We start from the raw sequence: 25,399 nt of genomic DNA on the forward strand, positions 1-25,399 counted from the left end.
CTATCATTTTAGGAAACCCATCCCAGGGGGCGGGAGGGGGTGAGCATTCCTGATAGAACCGATCTGGTCTCAGCTGCCGCTCTAAGATCCATTTCTCAGGCTACTTATGATCCTAGGAGCTTTTACACTAGATCACTACAAATTGGAATTATATGGCTTAACTTCAGCCAAAAAAGACCATATTAGAAGAAAACAGTTTACTTGAAAGGTATTCTCAGGGGCACACCTCATCAACAACCTAACCCTGAATTGTACCCCACATCTTTAAAATTAAAAAATTAAATAAGTAAATAAAAATAAAGGTATTCTCTCTTGACTGCCCAAGAAATGTTATGCTACCACTTTCTATGGCAGCATAAATGTTCGTACTATATATAACCCAATTAGATGAACATGAGATTTTCTGTAATAAGAGTTAAACCATTTAATAATTGTCCCAGTACTGAAAGATTCATTCCTGTGGCCTCAAAATAAACAGGCTGGGCTTTGCTGATACCAATACTATTTTAATTTTAGTATTGGATATACTAGATTTCCAAGCTTGTATTTTCTACCAAAATAGAATCTCTGTAATGACAAATGGAAATGTATTCATAAAAGAGGATGTACTGACATCCCAGATGCCAAAGGCCAAGTAATGCACAGATCAGGTTCAGTCAACATGTCTTGTGTTGAACTGAGATCACCTAAAGAAGTTAAATCTAAGTCAACTCCATATTCACAGCACGTCTCCCAAGAAAACTGTCTACAACTGACAAAGTCTATGCCTTAATCCAGAAGTCTACTGTTTGGAAGCATGATCTTTACATTGAGTTTAATTATATGACAAACGGCTTAGTTTATGGAGATGTTTAACATCTTTAGAACCCAAGTTACTTAAGAAAAAAATTATTTTGACACACCCTTGTATGACAGTTATAAGGGTTTGATAAGCCATTTGCTGACAGACACAAATGTTCTATTGGGACCACTAAATAAATAGTACATTAAGAACAGGCACTTCCATGCTGCTGAAATAAATAAACTTTAACTAATGTGTAGGCTTCATCATCGTGGTATAAAAGAATATAAGAACAGCCTACCCATTATTAGAATAAAAACTTCCAATTTTTTAAGAGATGGGGTCTTGCTATGTTGCCTAGGCTGCAATCCTTCTGCCTCAGCCTCCCAAAGTGCTGGGCTTACAGGTGCGAGCCACATGCCCAGCTTTCAGTTTGTTTGTCTTCAATGACTCTTGAAGGCTGCATAAAAGACCATAGGCTAATATTTGGAAAAGTTCTGACAAATCAAACATGAAGTGTTATGTATTCTTGGGCAAGAGTTATACTAATCTTGGGTTTAGTTTAATAAAACAAAATATTCTCACTAACTCAAACTTGACATCTCCAAGTTAGTGGGTTTACTAGCATTTACCAAGTGAACTAACTGTTTACTATGACTATAGTTTCCATATGAGACTCACATGTCCAAGTAGACTGGCTCAAAAACGTCTGCTAATGTGAAGGCTACTAGTGAATCTTTCTTAGGTCACTAAACAGATCAAATACTAACAGTGTTCATTTAGTACCGCACTGAATTAGGTGAAAAGATGAAAATTAGGTATTTGTTGTCAATCCTGTGACCTTTTTAGCTTCTGCTTAGCCGATTATTATAAAGCTTAGCATTTCTCTAAACTGGCACCTAAATATATTAACTAGTTATGTTAAATTCCAGTATTTTTAACATCAAATAATTTTCTTTTCCTACAGTATTTTTAACATCAAATAATTTTCTTTTCTTTTCTTTTCTTAGCTGTTTTATTTATAAGGCATACTATGCCTTATTTCAAAGGGGATTGAATTTTTTATGTGTGTCAGATGAGGAACATGATAATTAAGAAATGGATAGATTTTTCAAGATGAACCCATATTATTTGCAAAGAAAATGTTATTTCCTCAAAATATAGACTCTGCTACTTGGGCATTCACAGTCCTGATTGGCTGGGCACATATACCAACCGAGAACTGTCAAGCCATTCATTCTCCTCCAGATTCTTTTGGTTTAGCATCTTAAAAATATGATGAATCCTAACTCTGAGATCCATAGTATCAACAGCTTACTAGGAGGCATCCTTACCTCAAAGTAGGCATCTTATGAATTTTGTTGAACATTCTATCCAATCTCTTTAAAATGAGGATAAGGGCCGGCCTCACTGCCTCGGCTGTCCAGTCGGTAATAGGCAGCATCTCCATGATGTACCGCCGAAGCCCACGGCTCTCCATTGTCTGGGTGTCATACGGTGCCAGCTTCAGGAGCGAGTGTGCGATTTCTGCCAACCTAAATTTTTTTTTTTAAAGAATAAGCTTAGGATGCCTCCATGGGATTTTCTCACACAGCATCATGCTAGTCACATCCTTCAAGTACACCGCGCTGAACTAAGAACGTTCTCCCCAAAATCCTTCATCTCTGTGTTCTCCTCTCATACACCAACCAGTACAGTGATGCCTAAACATGCATATGAATACATAATCGTAGAATCTTTTAGAGGGTAAGGGTGAAGAGCATCTGATGAGGAAACCAAAACCCTGAGAGATTCAGGATAGGTCAAATATAGCTAGAGAATGGCATTGCTAGCTGGGCTCGGTGGCTCAGCCTGTCGTCCCGCGCCTTGGGAGGCTGAGGTGAGTGGATGGCCTGAGCCCGCGGGTTCAAGACCCGCCTGGGCAACTTGGTGAGACCTCATCTCTACAATAAAACAAAAAAAATTAGCCGGGAAAAGTAGTGCACTCCTGTAGTTCCGGCTACTCGGAAGGCTGAGGTGGAAGGATCCCTGAGGCCAGCAGGTCGAGGCTGCGGTGGCCGGGAGCGGCCACTGCACTCCAGTCTGGGTGACAGAGTGAGACTCCAACTCAAAAAAAAAAAAAAGAGAATGACATTTCTGAGGATATATATACACATAGAGGATGGGGACTGACCCCCCCAACCAGAATTTATTCATTAAAAATTGGGTATTTATTCTTACATGTTTAAACTTTAGTCACCTCCAAAGTACTCTGTGTTGGATGCAATACACCTATTGAGGTGCTTTTTTCACTGTTCAAAACAGTTCTTGAACTCATCCATTTTGATGCCTTTTTGTGCTTCTGCCGTTTTTCATTTCACCTCTTTCACACTGGCAAAACCTTTTTCATCCAGGGAAACAAAAATATAAAGTCACTTGGGCAAGATCAAGTGAATAGGCGAGCAGTCCACGAGGATCATGCTATGTTTGGTCAAAAACTGCTGAATGCTCAGTGCGGTACAGGCAAGTGCGATGTTACGGTCAAAGAACCAGTCACCTGTTTCCCACAGTTTGGGATGTTTCCTCCACAAATGGTGTTGCAACCTTCTCAAAACGTCCAGATAAAAACGATGACTGACTGCTCGATCTGGAGGAACAAATTCTGAGTGCACTACAGGGGACCCGCCCTCCAAAAGATAATTCTGGTTTTTTTTTGGGGGGGGGTCCCTCTCATATATATGTGTGTGCGCACACACACAAACACATATTTGTTATTTATGTAACACATACCCATCCAAAAGAACCTAAACTTTAGTGAACAAGAAAATCAATATCAAATCTGTGTGTAAGCTTCATGGCTTCGGAACTCCCACAGTGCCCACAGTCAAGGTCAAAGGCACTCTATAAACTGTGCTCTTGGTTTTTATTGCAGTCTAAGGAGCTCTTCAGACTCCATTGCCTTCCCTCTCCTTCAGTCATCTCTTCTCTCTTTGTGTCCTATATGTGGATCCATCTTCCGGCTCCACTGAGATGAGTTATATAACTGACCCAGGTCTTTTGGTTTTGATTGCCTCTACTTCTCAGAGTTCCCAGCTCAGTTCCACGCAGAAACTGCCAGAAGGAAAGTTGTGCTTTCTTCAAGGTTGGCCCAGGTTCCCAGTTACCAGACCCAAGTGTCTGTAGCGTGAGTGTGAGATTTTTCTGAGGGGGAATTGGCCGACAAGACCGGGCAAATGGGGTTTCTGGTAAATAAAACAGTTAACTAAATAATCTTCAGAACTAGATATGGATTACCGGTTTCCAAATAATACAAACACAATGACATACACAGCCTTAAAGGCAATTTAATTTAATCTTGTATGAAGCAGAATGTATTTTAAATGTTTATAATAGTCACTGTCAAATATACTGAGTAGAAATAGAATTCGTAGGACGTGATATTAAGAGGCACTGGATACCCGTTCATGGAAATATCTTCCAGTGGGGCTATATGATTTGAACTTGATTTTTTTCAAAAAAGGCTTACGTTCTAAAAAATACACCCATGACGATTATCACAGTGGCTGAAATGTCCATATTCTTTGTTAAGGTACTAAAAATTCCTTTGAAGACAGATTTCTTTAAGAAAGGCAATACATTAAGCTACTCTTGCGTAGCATTTGAATCTCTGGCTTGAATCGTAGTTGTGGCCAGACAGACAAAGGACCCTAGGACGTGGAATTAAGGCAGGGGAGTCCTGAGGGAGGAGGCAGCACAGAGGCCTAATGTTGCCAAGAAAGTGCAGATGGCACTGTCAGGAGGCAGCTGAACGCCGAGAGTCTCAAGACTGTCACTAAAAGAGACAAGGGGGTCTGACGTAAAGGGACCTTAGAAATACACTTTTCAATTTCTTTTTAAAAGCAAGTCGGCCTTGGAAAAGCTCTGGAAAGAATCTTCTTAGGGTCATGGAATCTCAGGGTTGAAAGAGACCACGATAGTTCTTTGGGCAGCAGGGTTCACATATTGGGCTTCTGACTGGCACCTGGACTCAAAAACAAACAAAGCACACATACACAAAAAACCCAGCCATAATGCAATATGACATATAACAAATTAAAAATAATTCATTAAAAAAATCCAGTCCGTTTTCAAAGTTACTACACTATCTCATAATTTTAAGTACTTTTGTGTTTTTACAAATCAAGAACAAATGAGGTCTATAAATGTCTTTTTGTGTTCCTTTTTGAGTTGGAGTTTCACTGTGTCACCCAGTCTGGAGTGCAGTGGCATGCTCACGGCTACCCTAGCGTCGACCTGCTGGGCTCTAGAGATCCTTTCACCTCAGTCTTCCAAGTAGCCGGAACTACAGGTGTGCACTACCACGCCCAGCTAATTTTTTGTTATTCATGGCAGAGATGAGGTCTCGCCATGTTGCCCAGGATGGTCTCGAAACCGCGGGCTCAGGCAGTCCTCTTGCCTCGGGCCCCCCAAAGTGCTGGGATTACAGGCTTGAGCCACTGCACCTGGCCCTATAAATTTCAATCGGTTGATGGTTGATATGTCTTTAAGTCTTTTTTAATTTGTAGATTTCTCCCTTTTCTGCTGTGTCTTGCCATCTTGGAATTTATTTGTTGAAGAAATTAGCTGTAGCAACATTCTGGATTTCGTCAATTGAATCTCCATGGTGTAATTTAATCTCTCCCACTGTGTCTGTGCTTAATTCAGTTTGTTGTTAAATCTAGGGACTAAATCTGCAGACTCGGTTTTGATTTCCTGGCAAGAGTACTTAACAGGCGGTGGGTATTTCCACCACGAGGCACACAATTCCTAGTTGCTGTTCTTGTTAAGACATTAGCTGCCACTAGTGATCATTACACAGATCCATGAAGGCATTTGTAGAACAACAGTAATGCTGTGTCATTCCTTTTCTCACATATTCACTATAGTATTTTAATGAAAAGAAATTGTGATGACCTCAAAACAACAGGAGAGATGGAACAAATGCTTGAAACGACCTATACGGTAAGAGCTCCTAGTTGGCTTGGGTAGGTATTCTGGTTAAGGATTCACAGCCAAGCCATTCCCTCTCTACTTAGATGGGTCGACGATTGCAAGCCAAACCTCATCTGACTAGCTTCATGGATGGAAAATTTACTATTGTACGAGTCAACTCATTCTATCTTTGGCGGTCCACACTGTGAGAAGTTCCCCTTACACGAGGCCCCCAAATTTGCTTTAATCGCTTCCCAGTAGGCCTAATTTTGAAAACATAAATCCAGTTCATCTTCTTCATGGCACCCCTTCGTTATCAAGGAATAGTTGTTGTCCTCTGTCTTCTCTCCAAACCTACGTTCACATTGCCTTGGAAATTGTGGATGTTTTAAAGAAATCATTTAAAACAGCCTATACAATCTTTATCTCTTTCTCATGAATGTGCTATGCAGAAAATAATTCTTGACTTCGTAGGTTATTTGTGTGACAAGAGTATGTCTGCATGCATTTATTTCTTTTCCCTTAACATTTTAAAGAGAACACTGAGAAATGCTTGTAAAGTTATCAATATATTTTAAGCTAGAGAAACACTTGGAGCTGAATTTGAGGGCTATTTTATAGATTAATAACTGAATTTGTCTAATTGCTACTCATGTTATAAAATAAATTTGCTTTGAGCATAAAATAAAATTTTTCTTTCATACAATCTTTGCTGGACTATCACAAGAATAATCACTTGGCAAAAAACATCGATGTGATCCTTTCCCGATGAGAATAAGAGATTTTTCCCACTGAGAGGTTGAAGGAGAGGGAAAGAGAAAGAGGAAAAGGAGAGAATAAGAGAGAGAAAGAATTTGCAGGTCTTATTATCCTGCTGCTTTGGCAGCTCTGAGTTGGGCAAATGAGGCCATCTATTTCTCTAGGGCAGATACTCTATCTAATCTATTTTCCCCAAGAGCCTTGCAATCAACCATATATTCTGCAAATACAGGAGTAGATTGCCTCAGCACCGCTCCTTAACTTGTTGACTCTATTCAGATTCTTTCTGCAAATGTCTCTGTACTTTTTATATCATTCATTTCTCTCTCTCTTTTAAAATCAACTCTTATGACTTAAGAATGACTTCATACTACCCTCAATTATTAAATTTATATATTTAGCTCTGACTTCTACATATATTCAAGTGTGTACTGAATTATAAAAGGAAACAATTATATCCTTTGCTTGGTATAAAGTCAAAGCATAGGTATCTACCCCTACTTAGCGACATAGAATATCTTTGGCCAGAGAACAGGGCATGCCTGTCTTTATCAAAAGCATGTCGTGAGAAATTACATTAATAGAGTGCATTTAGTCTAGATATTCCCCGGACAATACAAATGTCGCCCTCCCATATTTCCAGGCAATGAAATTACTGTGCTCTTGAGTGACAGCATCCTGGCCCTGGGTCAGCTGCTCCTGCCGAATTGCACTATGACATCATGCACTGTGATATCATCTACTGACAGGCATCCAGCCACATATAACTAGCACTTTGTCTACTATGGGGATGTTGTTGAGAACATTGTTCATCATAACACTCTTCCCTTTCAACAAACACTCACCAGGAGACTGTTGGGACCCAGAACACCATGCCCCACAATGAAGACCTGAGAAGCAGGCTTGGAAGCAAAAGTTTTTCACTGACCTTCTGCACTCTTGTCTGTGGCCCCTCATGCCCAAGGCTAGTTCTGGAAACTAGAGTCCCTCTTCCCTAAGGCTGATCATTGAAACCAGAAACCCTTCTCCTCAAAGCCAGCCATAAAACCTAAAAATATTAGTCTAACTTTCCCCTCACATTTCTATATAAAAACTAGCCATAAATAAGTTCTCTGGCCTACCTTGATGGACAGAATCTTGCCCTATACCCAGAAGGAAGGAATGCTGCACAGATAAACCAAGAAGAATCTAAACGAACTGTTCTGGATTTCCCCACTTAGTCTAATAGCATTAGATCATACCCTCGTTGTCCAATCATAACTCTACAGGCTATCTACACTTTGTTAAACCTACACATAAAAATAGAAAGATTCTCCTATATTTTTGAGTCTTCATTCTGGAGGCTCTTGTGTCAGGTAAAATTATAATCAAATATATTTCTATGCTTTTCGCCTATGAATCTGTCTTTTGCCAGTTGATTTTCAGCAAACCTTTAGAGGATGAAGAGGAAGTTTTCCCTTGGATCCTAAAAGACATTTCTTGTTCTTCGTGTTTTATTTTATTTTATTTATCTTTATTTTTTTCTTCCCCTCCTCCCCATCTCTCTCGTATTTTAAAAAGTATTGCTTCATCAAACAACTGGTTGTTTTATCTTATTGACACTGTGGTTTTGTAAGTAATCATTTTTCATTCATTGCTTGGATAACTGAGAAGGTCCAAGTCCAATTTATGATTCATGAACAATATCTAACATGATCTCATATTGGTTTTCTGTGCTAACCATAATTATCTCCCTGCTCATCTCTCGCATTGTTCTGACTCTATAATTTGTTTATCATATCCCATTGTATCATATAATTTTCTAAATTGCTTCAATTCCCTTTTAAAATAATAAATACATGAATGAACACAAATGATTATCGTTTTTGCAACACTGTATTATAGTTATTTTCTTACGGCTGCCTCTTGCTTTGGACTGTGATACTCTTGACGACCAGGACTTTATTTTACATCCCTAGTGTTGTGCATAGTATTTGGATAATTCTTATTAGCGTTAGTATCAATTGTGTTCTAGTTCCGTGCCGGGCACTAAGTTATCACTTATGGCTCCTTTCACAGGTGTTGGCCTCTAGAGGGAGCTCCAGGCCTCTCTCACACTCATCCTCTTCCACCAGGTACCCCGAGGAAGAGTTTAGTTATAGGCCAGTTACTATGCTGTGGTGTGTCTGTCTGTCTGTCTCTCTCTGTCTCTCTCTCCCTCTCTCTCTCTCTCTCTCTCTCTCTCTCTCTCTCACACACACACACACACACACACACACACACACACACACACACACATCCATCTTTTACCAATCTTTTTCCCTTTCTCTCACAAGATGGCTGTTTGTAGCAGTGATTTTCTAACTCTGGAAATGTGATGTTTCTCTGATGTTACTTAGGTCAGCTAGAGATGATCTGTGGGAAAGGAAAAGGAAGAACCGAACAGAGTCCTGGGTTGCTATGGCAGCAGGACCTTAATATTCCAAGCTTCCCTCCCCTTTCTCCGAAGCCTTCCGTCTAGGAGCTGAAATTCTCAGTGTGAAATAAGCTCCTCCCCATGACGGCACAGTGGGGAGTGTGGATTCATGTGAAGCTCTGAAGTTCGCCAGAGTATTGCTGGGTGTGTGCCCATGATTCAAAGGCTGTGAAATGCACCTCGAGGGAGAAGAGTCTGTGTACACCGTCCATTTCTGTCCTCTCATTTTCCTTCACTTACTGCCTTCTACGTTTTTTCAGAGAATCATTTGGAAAGTTAATAACGAGAACATTGGTATGGTTTGCCAAATTGCAATGTAATTTCAGAGTGGTGAGAGCCTAAGTCTATCTTTAGCTTTATAGATACACAACACTTTCTGAGTGAGTCTTTTGCTATTCTTGACATTTTTCTGTCAAGAAAATTTTACCACCCTTTACAAACAGTTACAAATCTGAATAAAAGATCCTCTGGAATCATGTTACTTTTAAGAATCTGAACACACAAATACAGCCTTTAGGATAAGTAACAAGTGAGATGACCCCTCTATAAGAAGGAAATGCTAGTGCACAGAGATGTAATTCTGGGGCCTCTCCCTAGCACATTGAGAATAAGATATTTAAATGATGACTGGCCTCATTTAGTTCAGAATTTTTACAGGACACATTTTTGAACCAGTGGAAGGTTATTTATCATATAAAGAAAATTTCAGGTCCACGCCAAGCTGGCTAAGAGTTCAAACTGCTTACTTCCCTACAGGGCTCATGACTGAGGCCTTAAGGAGTCGAGGAACAGAGGGAGTCTTCTAGCAGAAAGTAGTAGAGCATTTTTCATGCAAAATAACAGAGAGGATACATTAGATTTCTGTGAAAAACTAGAATGTCTCTTTGTTATTAAGGAGCAGATATATGGACTTTGCTTTTCTGTCTTAAGAACACTTCCTCCGTCTACCCTGAGATTTTTTGAGATGGACTGAATGTACTGTACCAGAGGGTAGAAGATACATATCTGATGATATATATATCCAAGTCACAGGAAAAGAAACGTTCTGAGTATCTCAAGTTTTCATCCTGGAGGCCCCATGCCCAGCCCACAACACATACTCAAGACACATGGCCCAAACTGTGTTCACCTTCAAGGACAGGGAAAGAAAGTACCTCATGTGAGACTTCACGTCCAGCAACTCCAGGGCAGTGACCCGCGGCTCCCCAGCTAGATTTTGCAAGATCTTCAGCCTTGGCCCACAGTGCTTATAGAATTCTGTACAAATATTCAGCAGAGATTCCCGCGGCCTTCTGAACTCTTCCCGAGCAATTCGTTCATCTAGTTCCTCTCTGGGAAGGCCTTGCCCTTCTTCCAGTAAATGAAGGTTTTCCCTGGGAAATTGTCAAAGATTAACGAGGGGGTCTGAAAACGTGAGCATGTGCCAACTGTGAGAGGAAGGTATCACATGAAAGAAAAATACAAGATTCCTAATGAGGGAATCCATCAGTAGGGTGAGGCCAAGGAGAACAAAGAAAATATATCAGCCTGGAAGAGATTGTCATCCCAAATTGTAGGGGCTTTCCATTAGCCACTTTCTGAAAATTTACATAGAAATAGTACGTTATGTGTCAATGGAACAAAATCTAATAGCCATAATCCAGCTTAAGAGGCAGTGATCTCAAGATGTCAGAACTGGTGTGAAATTAGAACAAGACTTTCTGTACCTGATAAAGTGCAGTTTGGCTCCTTGTTCCTGGTACCTGGGAGTCAGAAAAACAGTCTGCATAACTATTAGAGCAAGAACAGCATCCCTTTGCTGAGGCTTCTTATAGACTTTTTTTGTTTGAAAAGTTCATGAAGCTGTAGATTTTGATAAGCTCACAAATATATGCATATAAGTCCTAAAATATAAAAGCTTTATCTTTCATTTTCTGCTACAAAAGACATTTTATTGCCATGTAATTTGAGCAAAGAAAATAATATAAAAATAGATACAAACTCATGAGATGTAGCCAAATGAGAAAAAATTTTGGAAATTTTGAAATCTAAGTTTTGTCCCCATGTGCTCTCTTTTAGGTGATCAGAGGAAGAGACGTGGCTGACTTCCTTTCAGTTCTGGAGACATATTGCTTTATCAGTGAAAGGATTTTAGAATCCCTCTTTCTTTATGCAGTCTTCATCTATAAGTTGACCCTAATCCAATATGCCTAGAGAAGTCTCTAAATATCACTTAAGCTGTAGTATATCATTTTCCCTTAAGATAAAAGATTGAGGCATGAGTTAACCATCACATCAGGCAATTTATACTTGGGTTTGGAATATATTTTTGTTTAATTTTTAATATGAATATATGTGATGAGCAAGGAATTAACTTTACATGAATAATGATACATACTTTAAAATATGCTTCAGAGAGTAGAAATTTATTTAGTTTCTCCTTATAACCTCCTTGCTAACTACTCCACTCTGATAAAATAAAACTTTCTCTTAAGCTAATTTTGGGTTTGCCCTATCTTAAATCTTCCTTGGAAAAGGAAATTAATTAGACTTTTTTGGTGTGTACTGGAGTAATTAAGGTTAACATAGATAGATTGAAACAGGTAAAATATTAACTAGTATAGTGTCTTGAGTTACACCAAAATAAGGAAAGAGAGATTAAGTCACAACCATAGTCATTTGAGGATGAATGTTGGATGAAATGTCTGTAGAAAATCTGTCCAGATGAAAGTAAATTGACTTTTACTGCCTTGGGAATGAGAAACAACCTCCTGATTATACTGTTTATTTGCCTTTAGTTGGAGGCAAATGAAACAACATTGAAATAGTTCAAAGACCACCCAGGAGGCAAAGAACAACTAACATGCTCATGCAAACAAAATAACACAAATGCCAATTTATGAAGGCGGTTTGGATTTATCTTTGACAAATTTCAAAAGAAGCCCTGGTATTTTCTTGTAACTCTAAACTCTCACCTTCTTTTCTTTTCCTTGGAGGTTTTCATACTCAAGATTGACTATTTTCAGGATTCCTTTCATTCCCAACAGTTTAAATTCAGGTTGTATGAAATTGAGAAACCACAGAAGAATAAGGCACAGTGAATTACCTGGTGTTCACCCCAGACGACATGGTGTGATTGGCTGTGGTGGTTCCCTTATGGCCTTGGTCACACCTGCTCATCTGTGGGGCTGTCATGGGCCTATAACAATGACAATAAGAGTCATAACAAAACAATAACAACAGGCATGAAAACATTTATGAAATCCTCTAGTTACTGAGGCTCACTTAAGTTTTAAGTTAGTTTTAGAGTCTTAAAAAGACAGGAGGTCTGGCTCTGGACTTTTCTGTCTGTTCTGAGAGGGACTTTAAAGGGAACATTGATTACCAAGAGTCTATAAGCTCACCATGATTTAAGTTCTTCCACTTTTGGTTTCTGAGTAATAAACTATGACTCTTCAAACAAGACACTTATGAAATCAGACATCTAAGTCTGCAGTGATTGAGAGTAAGAGCTCATTCTTTAATTCTACAGATACTAGGCAGTTAACGATTCTAGACAATAAGTAAAAGACCAGGGTATACATACCACTTTGGCCACCTATACAATAACCAACCACTCTGTTTTTCTGAGAAACTGTCAAAGAATGAAATAATTATCCTCTTCAAAATTATACCTAAGGCCACCCAGGAAAGTGAGTAAAACAGTAAGTCAGTAATTTAGATATTTTTAATATATTTGAATCATCAGATTTTATATCTGTTGTATTTACTTTAAATATTAGGTAAGCTTTGCCCCTGTGTTGAAATCTAGGACATGAAAGGGATAGTGTAGTTTTGGGTTTTTTTAAGCAATTGCTTTTATGAAATCTTTAAGGCTTGCTTTTATATTGTTTGTTTTCTATATGCTAGGTACGGCTAGAAAGTAGGTAAGCATTTAGCAGTCACACCAGATCTTCTCTTCGTGTGCCCTGAATCTAGAGAGGGTCGAGTATCCTTGCTCATTGGTGTAACTACAGTGATTATGTTATATTGTATTACAAAAAGGGAGCACATCTAGGTAGGCCTAATCTAATTACAACAGCTTTTTAAAAATGGAGGTTTTTATGGCTGGAGGCAGAGAGATTTGAAGCATGAGAAGGATTTGTACTGTTGCTAGCTTGATGGAGAGGGAACCTGTGAGAAGGAACACAGGTGCCTCCTAAATGCAGAGCTGTGTCTGGTGGATAGTCACTCAAGAAACGAGACCTCAGAAATGGGACCTCACACCTAAAGTTGCATGGACCTGGGTTCTGCTGAAAACCTGAATGTGCTGGGAAGTGCATTCTTCGCCAGTACCCCCAGATCTGAGCTTAGACTAATTAACACCTTAATTTCCACCTTGTGAAACCCTGAGCAGAGAACCCAGTGGAGACTGCCTGGACTTCCATCCCACAGAACTGGGAAACAATAAATTTTATTTTAAGGCTTGAGTTTGTGGTAACGTGTTATACAACAGTAAAAAACAAATACACTTGTAAAATATTTATGTACTACTACTACTTCTATAACTCTTAAATCTCTATTTCATGAGAGAAAGAAATTGGGAGTGTGCAAGTGAAAGGGGATTCTTACCTTCTTTTTTTTAATACAGTGAAGCCCATTTTGTTGTGAGTAACTATGACCAACCGATGAGGCTGATCTTCTATTCCAACAAAACAATGTTATGTGCACTGGGATATTTAAAGCCACAGAATTTCAAATACCAGAGCTCCATCCATAACTTTGTGTGGCATTTTGAGTAAGTCAGTTTTGGATACGTTAATTGACTTATCCTTATAAAGGAGAACAGTTGTGAGGAAAGTACTGACATTAGGGAATACGAAGAGAAATACCGAGCAAACATTGATTGCTTCTCTCTCTTCTAGTTTAGGCATGGGCTAGTGACATGATTAACACACACAGAAGGAAGGGTGTACGTCTCTTTAGGATGTTCTTTCTCCCAGGACTTTCATGAAACCATCAGCAAAGCACTGGGACTGTTTCCTGTTGGAAAACCTAGTTTTGTCATGGCTCTTTTCATTCCCTTAGTTTAGGTGCATATGAGCATTTCAGGATAATCATCTACCCAAGGCTTTGGGGCTGTATTTTGTAGGTTGGCAGTGTAGCTGTGATGAGAAACTAAACATATATTGAGGTTCGTGTACAACAATCAGGTTCGTTCGATCCCCTGCTGAATCATGCAGAAAAGTCCTCCCTGGACTAAAAAAACTTCTTTCTTACCAACACAGCAAAACGAGGCGGGGGAAGTTGGTGTCTTTTGGTGGGGGCACAGATAGAATATTGCGCTATGTGTTTGGCAGCTGTACCCCATGCTGACCTATTGTACCACGGGGGCACACACATTTGGCACTTTAGACTGGACATACGGCATGGCAGCATGGAGTGGAGGAGCAAAGACACAAACCCAGGAGGAAAGCTTCCCCATTCCTACCCTGGGGAAGAATGTCTCCTTCCAGTCAAATTAGATGGGAACACAGAGGAAAGCCAATCACACACACAGTACCCTGAATCTACTCCCCCCCCCCACACACACTCAGTCTTGTGTCAGTACCTCTGCTTCTGTGCCTAAGAATCTTGTGACATAACTAACTTCTGGAACTTCATTTAGGGTTGAATGCTGGTGCCAATTTACCTCTCCACCCCCAAATTTCTCATCCCTCTCTCCCAGCACTATTTAATCCTGTCCCACAGAGATTCTGTGAATTCTAGCATAAGAATACAATTCTGCAGTTTATATTTTGTTATATAGTTTCTGAAATTGTAGTAGAAAAAAAGGAGATCTTCACAAACACCAAAATAATAAAAGAATGCTTAGTTGGAATTGCAGACATTTCATGGCTCATAAAATAATATAACCATAAAAATCTGGGACACATTTTTATACTTACTACATTGCTCCTTTTGTGAAAAGATTTGTAGCTCAGCAAGCTATATGCAAATGTGTGTTTAGCAATGATGGTAGGAATACTATTATTATTATTACTATTATTCAGAGTACTTAGCACTGTCTATTCAGATGACTTAGGGACTGCCTGTAGTTATAAGCCATGAAGGGCTGAGTTTGGGTAGATGTCTATAAATAAAGACTAGGTTTCAGAGATTTTTATCTGTCCCATGATTTTCTTCATCTTTTCAGTGGACACAGATGGTTTCAAGCTGTGACTATTTCTGCCAGGGGGATTACCTGGTAAGGACCTCTACACTGTATAGAAGGGCCTGTAGAGATGTGGCAAGAGCAGCTGTGGCAGCAATCTCCTCTCGGGCAGCAGGTACAGTCTCCACCTGTGATGTCTGCCTCTTTAGCTTTTGTAGGTAGCATGGAACTAAAGCTTCCAAGACCATCAACATCTGTAGACTTTAAACGACAGAAAGAAAACCGAGTCATCTTTTACATTCTACTTTTGTTGGTTGTGTCATATTTAGGAGCATGGAAAAATGAAAAGCCTCCGGAGAAATGATGCATTCTAAGCCCCCTTGCCACGCCACCCGAATCAAAAGTCGTTAAAGCTGCTGGAGATGTGGACCAGCATTAATGAATGAAGCATCTGCTGATAGGTGATGAATCTTGCCTTAGAAAGCACGTGATCTAGACTGGGGAATTCACCATATCACCATATACATATAAATAAGTAGTTGAAAGAATAACAGAATGATAATAGGTGGATCTTTGCAGGTCATCCAGAGAAATAGGCATCACAGTCATCAACAAAGCTTCTATTCAGGAATTTACTGAGCTTGGTTTTCCAGCTGAAACAACTTTGAGACACCATAAAACCCTTTCCTGGGAGGCTGGCTTCCTAAAGTTTAAGCAATTTCATAGCAATCATTTTTAGAAGTAGTCATTGTGATGAGGTCTGACAATGCTTGCATCCCAGAGCGAGTGAATACCACTCACTGGACAGGGCCTGCACTCAAATTAATATTGAGGTATCAGAACCAGCATCTCAAAGGGGAGATGGAAATTAAGTAGCTATTTATAAAAGGTGGGATTTTTCTCCTTTAATATTGTAATAGCATAACGCCAACATAAATCTTTTGTTTGGAGATTTTACAATTGTGTTTAAGTTGATAAGTTATGGGTTCTAGAAAACAACACTGACTGTTTGCTATCCAAGAGAACCTGAAACCAAGATTTTCTTTGACTCATTCTCCTCTCTATAAATAGCAATGAGTTTCTGCTATGGTATTTATCAACACTGAATACTGGTTTCTGGGAATACAATTTTGGCTAGAATAAGTGCTTTTGAGACAAGAGATGGAAATTTTCAGAATTTAATGGGTATGGAGAGCAAGCTATGATACTCTCTGGAGTCCTACCACCTCGAAAAGTAAGACAAGCCATCAGTTCTGTTTCCTGTAATAATAAAGTACCTTGTTGCAGACTAACTGTCCTACCAGAAAGGCTGAATTAAAAAAAAAAAAAAAAAATTGAAGGCATCAGATAGGAGCTAAGGCTTTCAGGTATCTTTTGGAGGTACTGGGGTTCTGGGGAAAAGAAAGTTTATTCAACTATAAGAAAGGGATTGGCAGTAGCAGTGTACTGCTGGGGTCAGCATGGGGGAGATACAACATCAATAAGAGTACCTGATTTTAAACCAGGCAAAGTAGGGGCCAAAGAGAGGCCCAAACTTTACCTGTGCAATGACCACTTGTATACCAAATCCTGAATTGTACCCCACATCTTTAAAATAAAATTTAATAATTTTAAAAAAGAAAAATAAAGAACTTCTAATAAATCAAGGAGGAAGAAATGGAAGAAAGCTTATTCAGTTCATCTAGATATCATGTGGCCCTTTCTTCCTCCACACACTTATCAGTTTGTAGACTGTGTAGGGCCAGAAAGTAATGGGCAAATCCAAGCAGAAGTGTCACTTAAGGGCTGAGAAGCCAAGCAGAATTTTCAGTAGCTTCATGAAGGTGAAGAAATATGTGTTGAAGTTCAGGGCCTTCCAAGGAGGAGTCAGGTCCATGGAAAGACTATGTCTTAAGAGCATGAGCATGAAAAAGACAGAACAGCACTTGCAAAGACTGAAACTCAACTTTAAATCAAATGAATCACAGAGAGAATGGAGATGATCTACTCTACCCCAGTTGCCAATAAGACAAAAAATAAATAAATAACTTTTATCTGGAGGAAAATAACATCAGAATTACCCAGTCTTCCTAGAATCAAATGATCCAAATCCAAGAAAAAGAACAGACAATATAAACAGAGCCACAACTGCTCTAAAATTGAAGTTATCAGACGCAGACTTCAAAAACTATGATTAAAATATTAAATAACACAGATGACAAAATGAAAATTTTCATCAAAACTCTGAAATCTATTGTACATTCAACTAAAAATTCTAGAACCAAACACGAAGATATTTAAAATTGAAAACTCGAGAGAAGCCGGGCTCGGTGGCTCAGCCTGTAATCCCGCGCCTTTGGGAGGCTGAGGTGAGTGGATTGCCTGAGCCCGTGGGTTCAAGAGCCGCCTGGGCAACTTGGTGAGACCTCACCTCTACAATAAATCAAAAAATTAGCCGGGTGTGGTAGCGCGCACCTGTAGTTCCAGCTACTTGGAAGGCTGAGGCGAAAGGATTGCCAGAGCCCAGCAGGTCGAGGCTGCGGTGGCCGGGGGCAGCCACTGCACTCCAGTCTGGGTGACAGAGTGAGACTCCAACTCAAAAAAAAAAACCAAAAAACTCGAGAGATAAATTTCACAGTAGATTAGACACAGAAGAAGAGGTGAGTGTGAACTAGAGCAAAGAACAATGACAAATATTGAGACAAGAAACAAAATGATAGAAAACATAGAAAAGAGCATAAGAGACATACAGGGCATGATGTAAAGGAGGAAATATATATATGGAGTTCAAAAACGAGAGGAGAGATAATGGAGGATAGAGCTAATATTTGAAGAGTTACTAGTTAGATTTTCTAAAAATTGCTGAAAGCTATCAAGCTTTATATTCAAGAAGCACTATGAATCTCAAGAAGTATAGATGTAAAGAAAAATCACAACTAGGTACATTACAAACCCCTGAAAACTCAAGACAAAGAGAAAATGGTAAAAAGTAGTCAGAAAAAAAAGACAACATTAAATTCAAATAAGCAAGAGGACCTAATGCTGACTTTTTAACAGATATGATGAAAGTCAGCAGAAAATGAAATATTTTATTTAAATTGTTAAAAACAAATTGCCGATATAGACTTGTAGATCAAAAGAAATTTTAAACTGTATAAGAAAACTGAAAATCATTCTAAAACCCAAAGAAAATGAAAAGTAGAACATGATAAAAATGAGAATGGAAATAAAAGCAGAAAAATAAACCTACAGTAGCGAAAATCCACATGGTCAAAAATACTGTTTATTTTAGAAGGAGAATAATTGATAACCTCCCGGAAAAACTGATCAGAAAAAAAGGTGGAGGTGGGGGAAGTGAAAATTCTCAGGAGGAGAAATTAAAAAGCGAACATAATGATCATATAGAATATACAAACCAATTAGGATTTATTTTTAGGGAGGCAGAAAATTTTAAATCTTGATAAATCAAGGCTACCATACTTAGACGATAAAGAATAAAAATTATATAATCATCTCTATAGATACAAAAGAAACATTCAGTAACATTCATTTTCCACTCATAAGAAAACTCAAAGTAAACTAAGAATAGGAGACTTCCTTAATCTTACAGAGCCTATTGAAACAAAATGCCATAGCAAATATTATGCTTAGTGATGATATATTGGAAATCCATCCTCCACCCCAAGAACACAAATGAGACAAAGATCCCACCATCATTACCACCATCATTTCTAGTCAGTTCTGTATTAAAGGTTCTAGCTAGTGCATTAAGGTCAGAAAAAGGAATAACACATAAGAGTTAGAAAGGATGAAATACAACTGTCATGATTTGCAGGTGATATGATTAACTAAATAGAAAACACTAAGACATCCGACATATTAAATTAAAAACTACTGATAACCTCATTTAAATATGGGCAGAAGACTTCAAAAAGGACTTTGCAAAAGTAGATATACAAATTTCAATAAACATCTGAAACGTTTCCAAACATTTTAATTTGCAAAAGGGAAATATAAATTAAAATGACAGTGAGTGTCACTACAATTCACCAACATAGTTAAAATAAAAGATTGAAGATATCAAGTGTTGATGAGGTTATAGAGTGCTAGAATATTTACATACATGTGGGAGTGAGAATTGAAACCACTTTGATAAACTTTTTTGGTATATCTACTAAAGCAAAACATATACGTACTTCATGCCTAGAAGAGCATTTCCATCCACAGAAATGCATATGTTTACACAAAGACAAATACAAAAACATTAATTGCAGCAGTATTTATAGTAGTTTCAAACTGCATGCAACACAAATGTTTGTCAACAAGAAACAAAAATAAATTGTGGCATAGTCATACAATGGAATATTGTAGATGAATACAATGAATATCTCATGAAATAATTTTGAATTACAGAAGTCACACATTAAAAGCTACTACTATATTATTTTATGTAGATAGTAGTGATTTATTGTGATGGGAATCAGGATAATGATGCCTCTCTCTGACTTTTCAATCTGAGTGGTGATTTCATCAATGTGATAACTATGAATATTCATGAAACTGTAAAATTGTGATTTTAAACTTTTTATATGAACACTACACTTACATAAAATATAGTGTTTTTTAAAAAATTTAAGCACAAAAGGATTTAGTGTTATAAGTGTTACAGTCCTGTGAGACTTGTACTCATTCCCATGAAATATATCTCAAGGAACAGCTGCTTAAAAACCTCAACTTTGGCTGGGTTTGGTGGCTCAGCCTGTAATCCCAGCACTTTGGGAGGCCAAGGAGAGTGGATTGCCTGAGCCCGTGGGTTCGAGACCATTCCAGGAAACTTGGCAAGACCTCGTCTCTATGATAAATAAAAAATTAGCCGGGCGTGGTAATGTGTGCCTGTTTGGCCACTTGGAAGGCTGAGACAGAAGGATTGCCGGAGCCCAACAAGTCGATGCTGGGATGGCTGTTAGCATGCACTGCACTCCAGCCTGGGTGACAGAGTGAGACCCCCAACTCGAAAAACAAAACAAAACAAAACAACAAAAAAAAACCTTGACTCCAACCAGGTATCAAGACACCCTTTGGTTTAAACTGAGCAGAATGGGAAATTAGGGAGAATTTAAATGTTTTTTTTACCTTCTAAATTTAACTTTAGAAAAACTCACAACAACAAAGGAATTTCATTACGAACTCCAATTCCTTTTGATGTCATTGTGTTTGAATTTTAAGCTGAAAGAATATTAAATCTCACCAGGAATTTGCTAAAATTTGGTAATGGGAGGATTTTCTGGTTAAACTTGGGGGTTCTCTATGTTGCTGGAATTTTAACATTGGAGAATCTGTAGACATTTTGCTACTGCAGTTTCTTAATGTTGTTACTTAATGCCAATGCAGAGTCACTGACATGTTCTATTAGCAATGTAGCTGGACATACTAGAATTGGAAAATAAAATAGAGAGAATTTTACATTCGGGTATCCAGTGGATTTGGAGTTAACTTAATGCAGGGATTATCCTGATGCACTCAAAATCCATTTGATCTATCTGAACTTTCTTTGGAGCTATAATACTGTAAGAAGAGCAAGACAATCCTGATAGACTGCAGGCTTGCTCTTCTGAGAGGCATAGCACACCCCTGGTTCACTGCAGGGACTATGTTTAATCCAGACTGTTTAAGATGACAAAAAGTCAAAAATATTGGGGGGGGGTATTTCATACTCATTCCTCATATTTTCTTCTAACAAAAAGATTTCAATTAATGTAAGTACTCGCTCCTCTTGGCCTGTGTTTATTCTGTTCTGGGGAAGAGGGGAAGACTTGCTAGGGGGTAAAATGTAAAGATATGTTGGCATAATCAGCTCTTCTTCCTGGAAGAGCCAGCCAACAGAGTAAACTTTTTAATAGAAAGATGAAAGATGCCAGACCACAGCCAACATTCTTGAATTAGGATGACTCACTCTTGAATTTTCTTCATGTGGCAACACGAAAGGCAAGATTTACATTTTGCCCTTTGTGTGATAGGAGTTCTTATTACTTGTCGAAAGGAGCTTTCTTAAATAAATATCCATTATGAAATTTTGTTTGCTACTAATTTGTATTATATGTGAGGAAAATATTTTTAACACAACTGGACACCTTAGCATCTGCACAAATATTTTCAAGAACTTCTGCTATGACAAGTTATCTAAATTTTTTCTCTAAAACCTTACATGTCAGAGTGTTACAGACTGATGGTGCAAAACACAGCCTGCGTATTCATTCAGTTTTATTTCCTTTGCTGTATTTGCTTATCACAAGACACAGAGAAAAGTGTTGCAGGTACCTTCTGAAGGACTCAGGAGCGTAGGCTACCACAGTGACACAGAGCTTGATGGCTTCACTGATAGAGAATGTCAGATCTTCATTTCCATAGCAGAAATCTGGAGTGGTAACAAGTCAAAGCATACAATCAGAGTGGGTTTTGCTGGGCACGAAGAGCTTACCATGCCTAATGTTATCTCTTCTTTTTTAGATTTTTATTCCTAAACTATGAAAACGATTACTTTCTTCATCTAAAGGGAATGAAATTCTGCTTTCTTTGGGGTGGGTGCTTTTTTTCTTTCTTTTTCTTTACTTTTAAGCAATCAAATGAAAAATAAAAGTGCTTTTAGGAATGTTTTTTAAAAATCTCACCTAATAGAACACGTTGAAGGGTATGTAAATGGTCTAAGGTAAAACATTAGGCTCTTCCTTTTAATTACCCCAGTTCTACATAATCCATGATAATATTATATCACTTTGGAGGGTTATTCACTTAGAATTCCCCAAGATAACCCAACTTTCTGAAAACTGCAGTGCTAGAGCGGTGGTCTACAGAACATTATTTTAATATAATTTTCATGGCAGAATATTTCTCACTCTTTACAATCCATAGAAATTGTTAAAAAACAAGAGACAGAAAAATGTACTCATTCGATTTATACCCCTGTGCCATTTATTTTTGCTGTTTTGATTTTGTTTCCTCTCTCTCTCTCTCATTCTTTCTCTCTGTATGCATCTAACTACAATAAGAAAACAATATTAAAATATGTTTTGCTTTTACCTAATGACTTGAGAGGCTTCTCAGCTTTGACCAGCTCTAAGATGTCTAATATATCTGTGGTCTCTCCCTCCAGAGACTGTAGCAAGTCAAACAGGCACTGAGCTGACACACCTTTGCTGGGCCCATTATTGGCAGCATCCTGTATAAAGAAAAACGATGTTAGGTTGTTGACTTCCACTTCAATACTAATATAGTTTGACAGAAATTCAAATTTAATAAATGTTGTCACCAATAACATTATAGCATCTGTCTGGTACTCAGCTTACATAACTCTGCAACCAACAATGTGGTTACATGATTTTGGAGTCGTACACCTGGCTTTTCAGGGATCCATTAAATGTTAATCTGGTACAAAATATATATTTGTGGAAACTCGTAAAAATATAGCAATATGTGAATTCCCAGAAAAAGTTCATGCCAATGGCTCCTCTAATCTAAGATGGCGGAACTAAGGACATTTCTGTAATGGAGTGGTTGAATACTACAAATACGTTTGAGGAACGTATGCTTATTTTAACGAACAACTCTGAGAATTTCACAGGTCCTGTTTGATAATATATCTCTAAAATGGAGATCCTTGCAATCTCAAATTAATTTAACTTGGCTTGGACTCATTCACTAAAGCAATAAATCCTTATTGAGATCTTAAGTGCCAGGCACTATTTTGTACACTGAGGCTATACTAAACCCAAACCAAGATCAAAACACCAACAACTAAAACCAAGCAAATGTAAAACCAGATAGAGGTGCTGCTTTCATAGAGCTTAAGTCCCACTGGTAGAGTGTGGAAGAGATACATGTTAATGAAGCAAGTACAACATGTGACATGGTAGTAAATGCGCTGAAGAAGTAAAATAAGGCAGGGTAGGTGGTAGAGAATGAAAGAGAGGAATGAGAATTGGAAAAACTTTCTTTTACCATTTTCTGCTTTCCATCCCTTTGATGAATTGAATTTTTAAAAAAGAACTGGAGAGTTGGTCTATTTACATCTTAGGAACTGAGATGAGGACTAAAGAGATATGATTTTTGGAATTCACATCTCAGTGGTTGAGGAAAGAGAGCTGAGAGACTGAATAAACAAATTGACAATGGCCAGGCCATATATAAAAACAGAACTTTGACCCACAATCTGCAGCAATCTGTTAGACACCAACTCATTGTCTATGGAAATCAGCCCAAGAAGCCAGCCTGTCAGGCTGGTAGGAAGTCAGGTCACTAGCTCTAGTGGTAAACAAGAAAGAACTGCTGGCACAATTGACTTAAAAGAACCAGGATGGCTCAACCTCTAATCCCAGCACTTTGGGAGGCCGAGGCAAGTGGATTACCTGAGCCCATGGGTTTGAGACCAGCCCTCGTGGCAACTTGCCAAGAACTTGTCTCTACAATAAATCAAAAATTAGCCAGGCGTGGTGGTATGTGCCTGTAGTTCCGGCTACTTGGAAGGCTAAGGAGGAAGGATGGCCGGAGCCCAGCAGGTCAATGCTGGAGTGGCCACAAGTGTACCACTGTACTCCAGCCTGGGCAATGCAGTGAGACTCCAATTCAAAAAATAAAAATAAAAATAACCAGGACTTGATTAATAACTAACAGCTTTCCTCATCTTTGCCCCTGCTTCCAACTTAGGATCAACCAGAGAAGGCAAAATAGGTACCCTAACCAATCATGTAAGATGCCCTGCGTCTAATTAGCTCCCCTAGCTAGTGTTCCCACGCCCCTTCCTGTCTGCATCTCCGCCAAAAAACAACTGATGGCCGCTGATTCCTTTGCTTTAACAAGCTCTGAATGAATAACCTTTGCTTTTCATATTTGGTTGGTCTTCATTTATTTCCACAGGGCTTACTCACAGGAAATTCCAGGAGCGGGGCCACACTAGCAAACAGCTGGAGCACAAAGGGTTTCCGGTGTAGAATGTAGAACTGGTGGCAAGCAAACTCAATGGCTTGGCGCAACTGGGGATTGCTTTCATAGTCAGAGTATACCTATGGAAAAAGTCCAGACATCAAAAAATGCGTTAATGATGCATCAAAATTGTGTTTGCTTTAAAAGTCATAGCCATGGGAAGCATGGAGGGAAATGGCTAATCTCACAAACTGATGGAAGAAATATAAAACAGAATGACCATTTTTGAGGCAGAAATTAGGTAATATACCTAAAAATCCTGAAAATTGATGTATCCTTTTCCCCAGGAAGTTTGTGTCTTGGAATTTATCTCAAGGAAACTGGACAAATGTACAAATATATATATGCAAGAATAATTCTTGTAAGATTATGCATAGTAGTGGAAAATTTGAAACAAATTATTCATAAATGGTGGTTGGTTGAGTGCATTTTGATACATGTAAACATAGGATACTATGTACTAATTTTTAAAAGTGATATGAAGTTAGATGTAGTTACACAAAAACATGCCCATGATATTCTTGGTGTTACATGAAATAAGGTTAAAAACTTGAACACATGATATAATCCAACTTAAAAATGTGTGTGTGTGCGCGCGCGCACACATGTACACTTGAGCATGGGAGAAAGTTCCGGGATTTTAAAGAAGCGTGAGCAATGGTTATCTGGGAGGGAAGATTATAGGTGTCTTTTGTTTTCTCTTTAAACTTTTTCATTTTCTGAATTTTATCATGTGCTTTTGATAATTAGTAAAAAACTTATTAAAAATAGAGTAAATTGCAACTATTTAAAAATAGGGCAGAGAGTCCTGTAACAGTAAATCTCTTGCCCCCATCGGTTGAGCAAACTCTACTTTACATAAACTTGTATTACTTTCACAGTCTTTGTTACAACTTCCGGCAAATAAAGAAGCAGGATGAAACCCCAGGCCTGAGTTTTAATTCAGTACTCCTAAAGGTAGCCAGATAAACATTAGACACCAGTAAATAAAAACCGTTCCTTCTGAGTTCATCTTCTCTAATCTCATCACACCACATTTAGTGGCAATGAAAACTTTATTCAAATAGAGGTCAGAGAATCTCTTGAGAGAAACAGCTGAACATTCGTTGTACATTTGCCTTTAGGGCAATGATTCTCAAACTTTTTAGGGCCTCAGAAACACCTTTAAGTTGTGTTAAAAACAGATTACTGGGCCCTCATCCCAGAGTTTCTGGTTCAATAGATCTTGTTTGTTGCAGCTCTGTACACAATAGCAAAAACATGGAACCAACCATGTTGCCCATCGAAGTTGGACTAGATTTTTAAAATGTGGTACATATACAAAATGGAATATTATGTAGCCATAAAGAAGGACAAACATATGGACTTCACAGCAACTTGGATGGAT

At 38.5% G+C, this 25,399-nt stretch overlaps 1 protein-coding gene across 1 annotated transcript in view; it reads right to left on the reverse strand.

The window, feature by feature from the left end:
• UNC80 (unc-80 homolog, NALCN channel complex subunit) overlaps nucleotides 1-25,399 on the reverse strand; it is a 118,908-nt gene that overhangs the window by 30,278 nt on the left and 63,231 nt on the right. Inside the window, exons 19-26 of the mRNA XM_008050368.2 lie at nucleotides 23,958-24,092; nucleotides 22,114-22,252; nucleotides 21,355-21,451; nucleotides 15,148-15,318; nucleotides 12,031-12,123; nucleotides 10,652-10,687; nucleotides 10,100-10,318; nucleotides 2,116-2,316 (exon numbers count right to left, since the gene is read on the reverse strand). Coding sequence (XP_008048559.2) covers nucleotides 2,116-2,316; nucleotides 10,100-10,318; nucleotides 10,652-10,687; nucleotides 12,031-12,123; nucleotides 15,148-15,318; nucleotides 21,355-21,451; nucleotides 22,114-22,252; nucleotides 23,958-24,092 — 1,091 coding nt within the window. The remainder of the gene's footprint in view (nucleotides 1-2,115; nucleotides 2,317-10,099; nucleotides 10,319-10,651; nucleotides 10,688-12,030; nucleotides 12,124-15,147; nucleotides 15,319-21,354; nucleotides 21,452-22,113; nucleotides 22,253-23,957; nucleotides 24,093-25,399) is intronic.

The sequence above is a fragment of the Carlito syrichta genome, unplaced genomic scaffold (genome assembly GCF_000164805.1).
Source record: "Carlito syrichta isolate Samal-C Ts95f unplaced genomic scaffold, Tarsius_syrichta-2.0.1 Scaffold144990, whole genome shotgun sequence".
Taxonomy (NCBI): domain Eukaryota; kingdom Metazoa; phylum Chordata; class Mammalia; order Primates; family Tarsiidae; genus Carlito; species Carlito syrichta.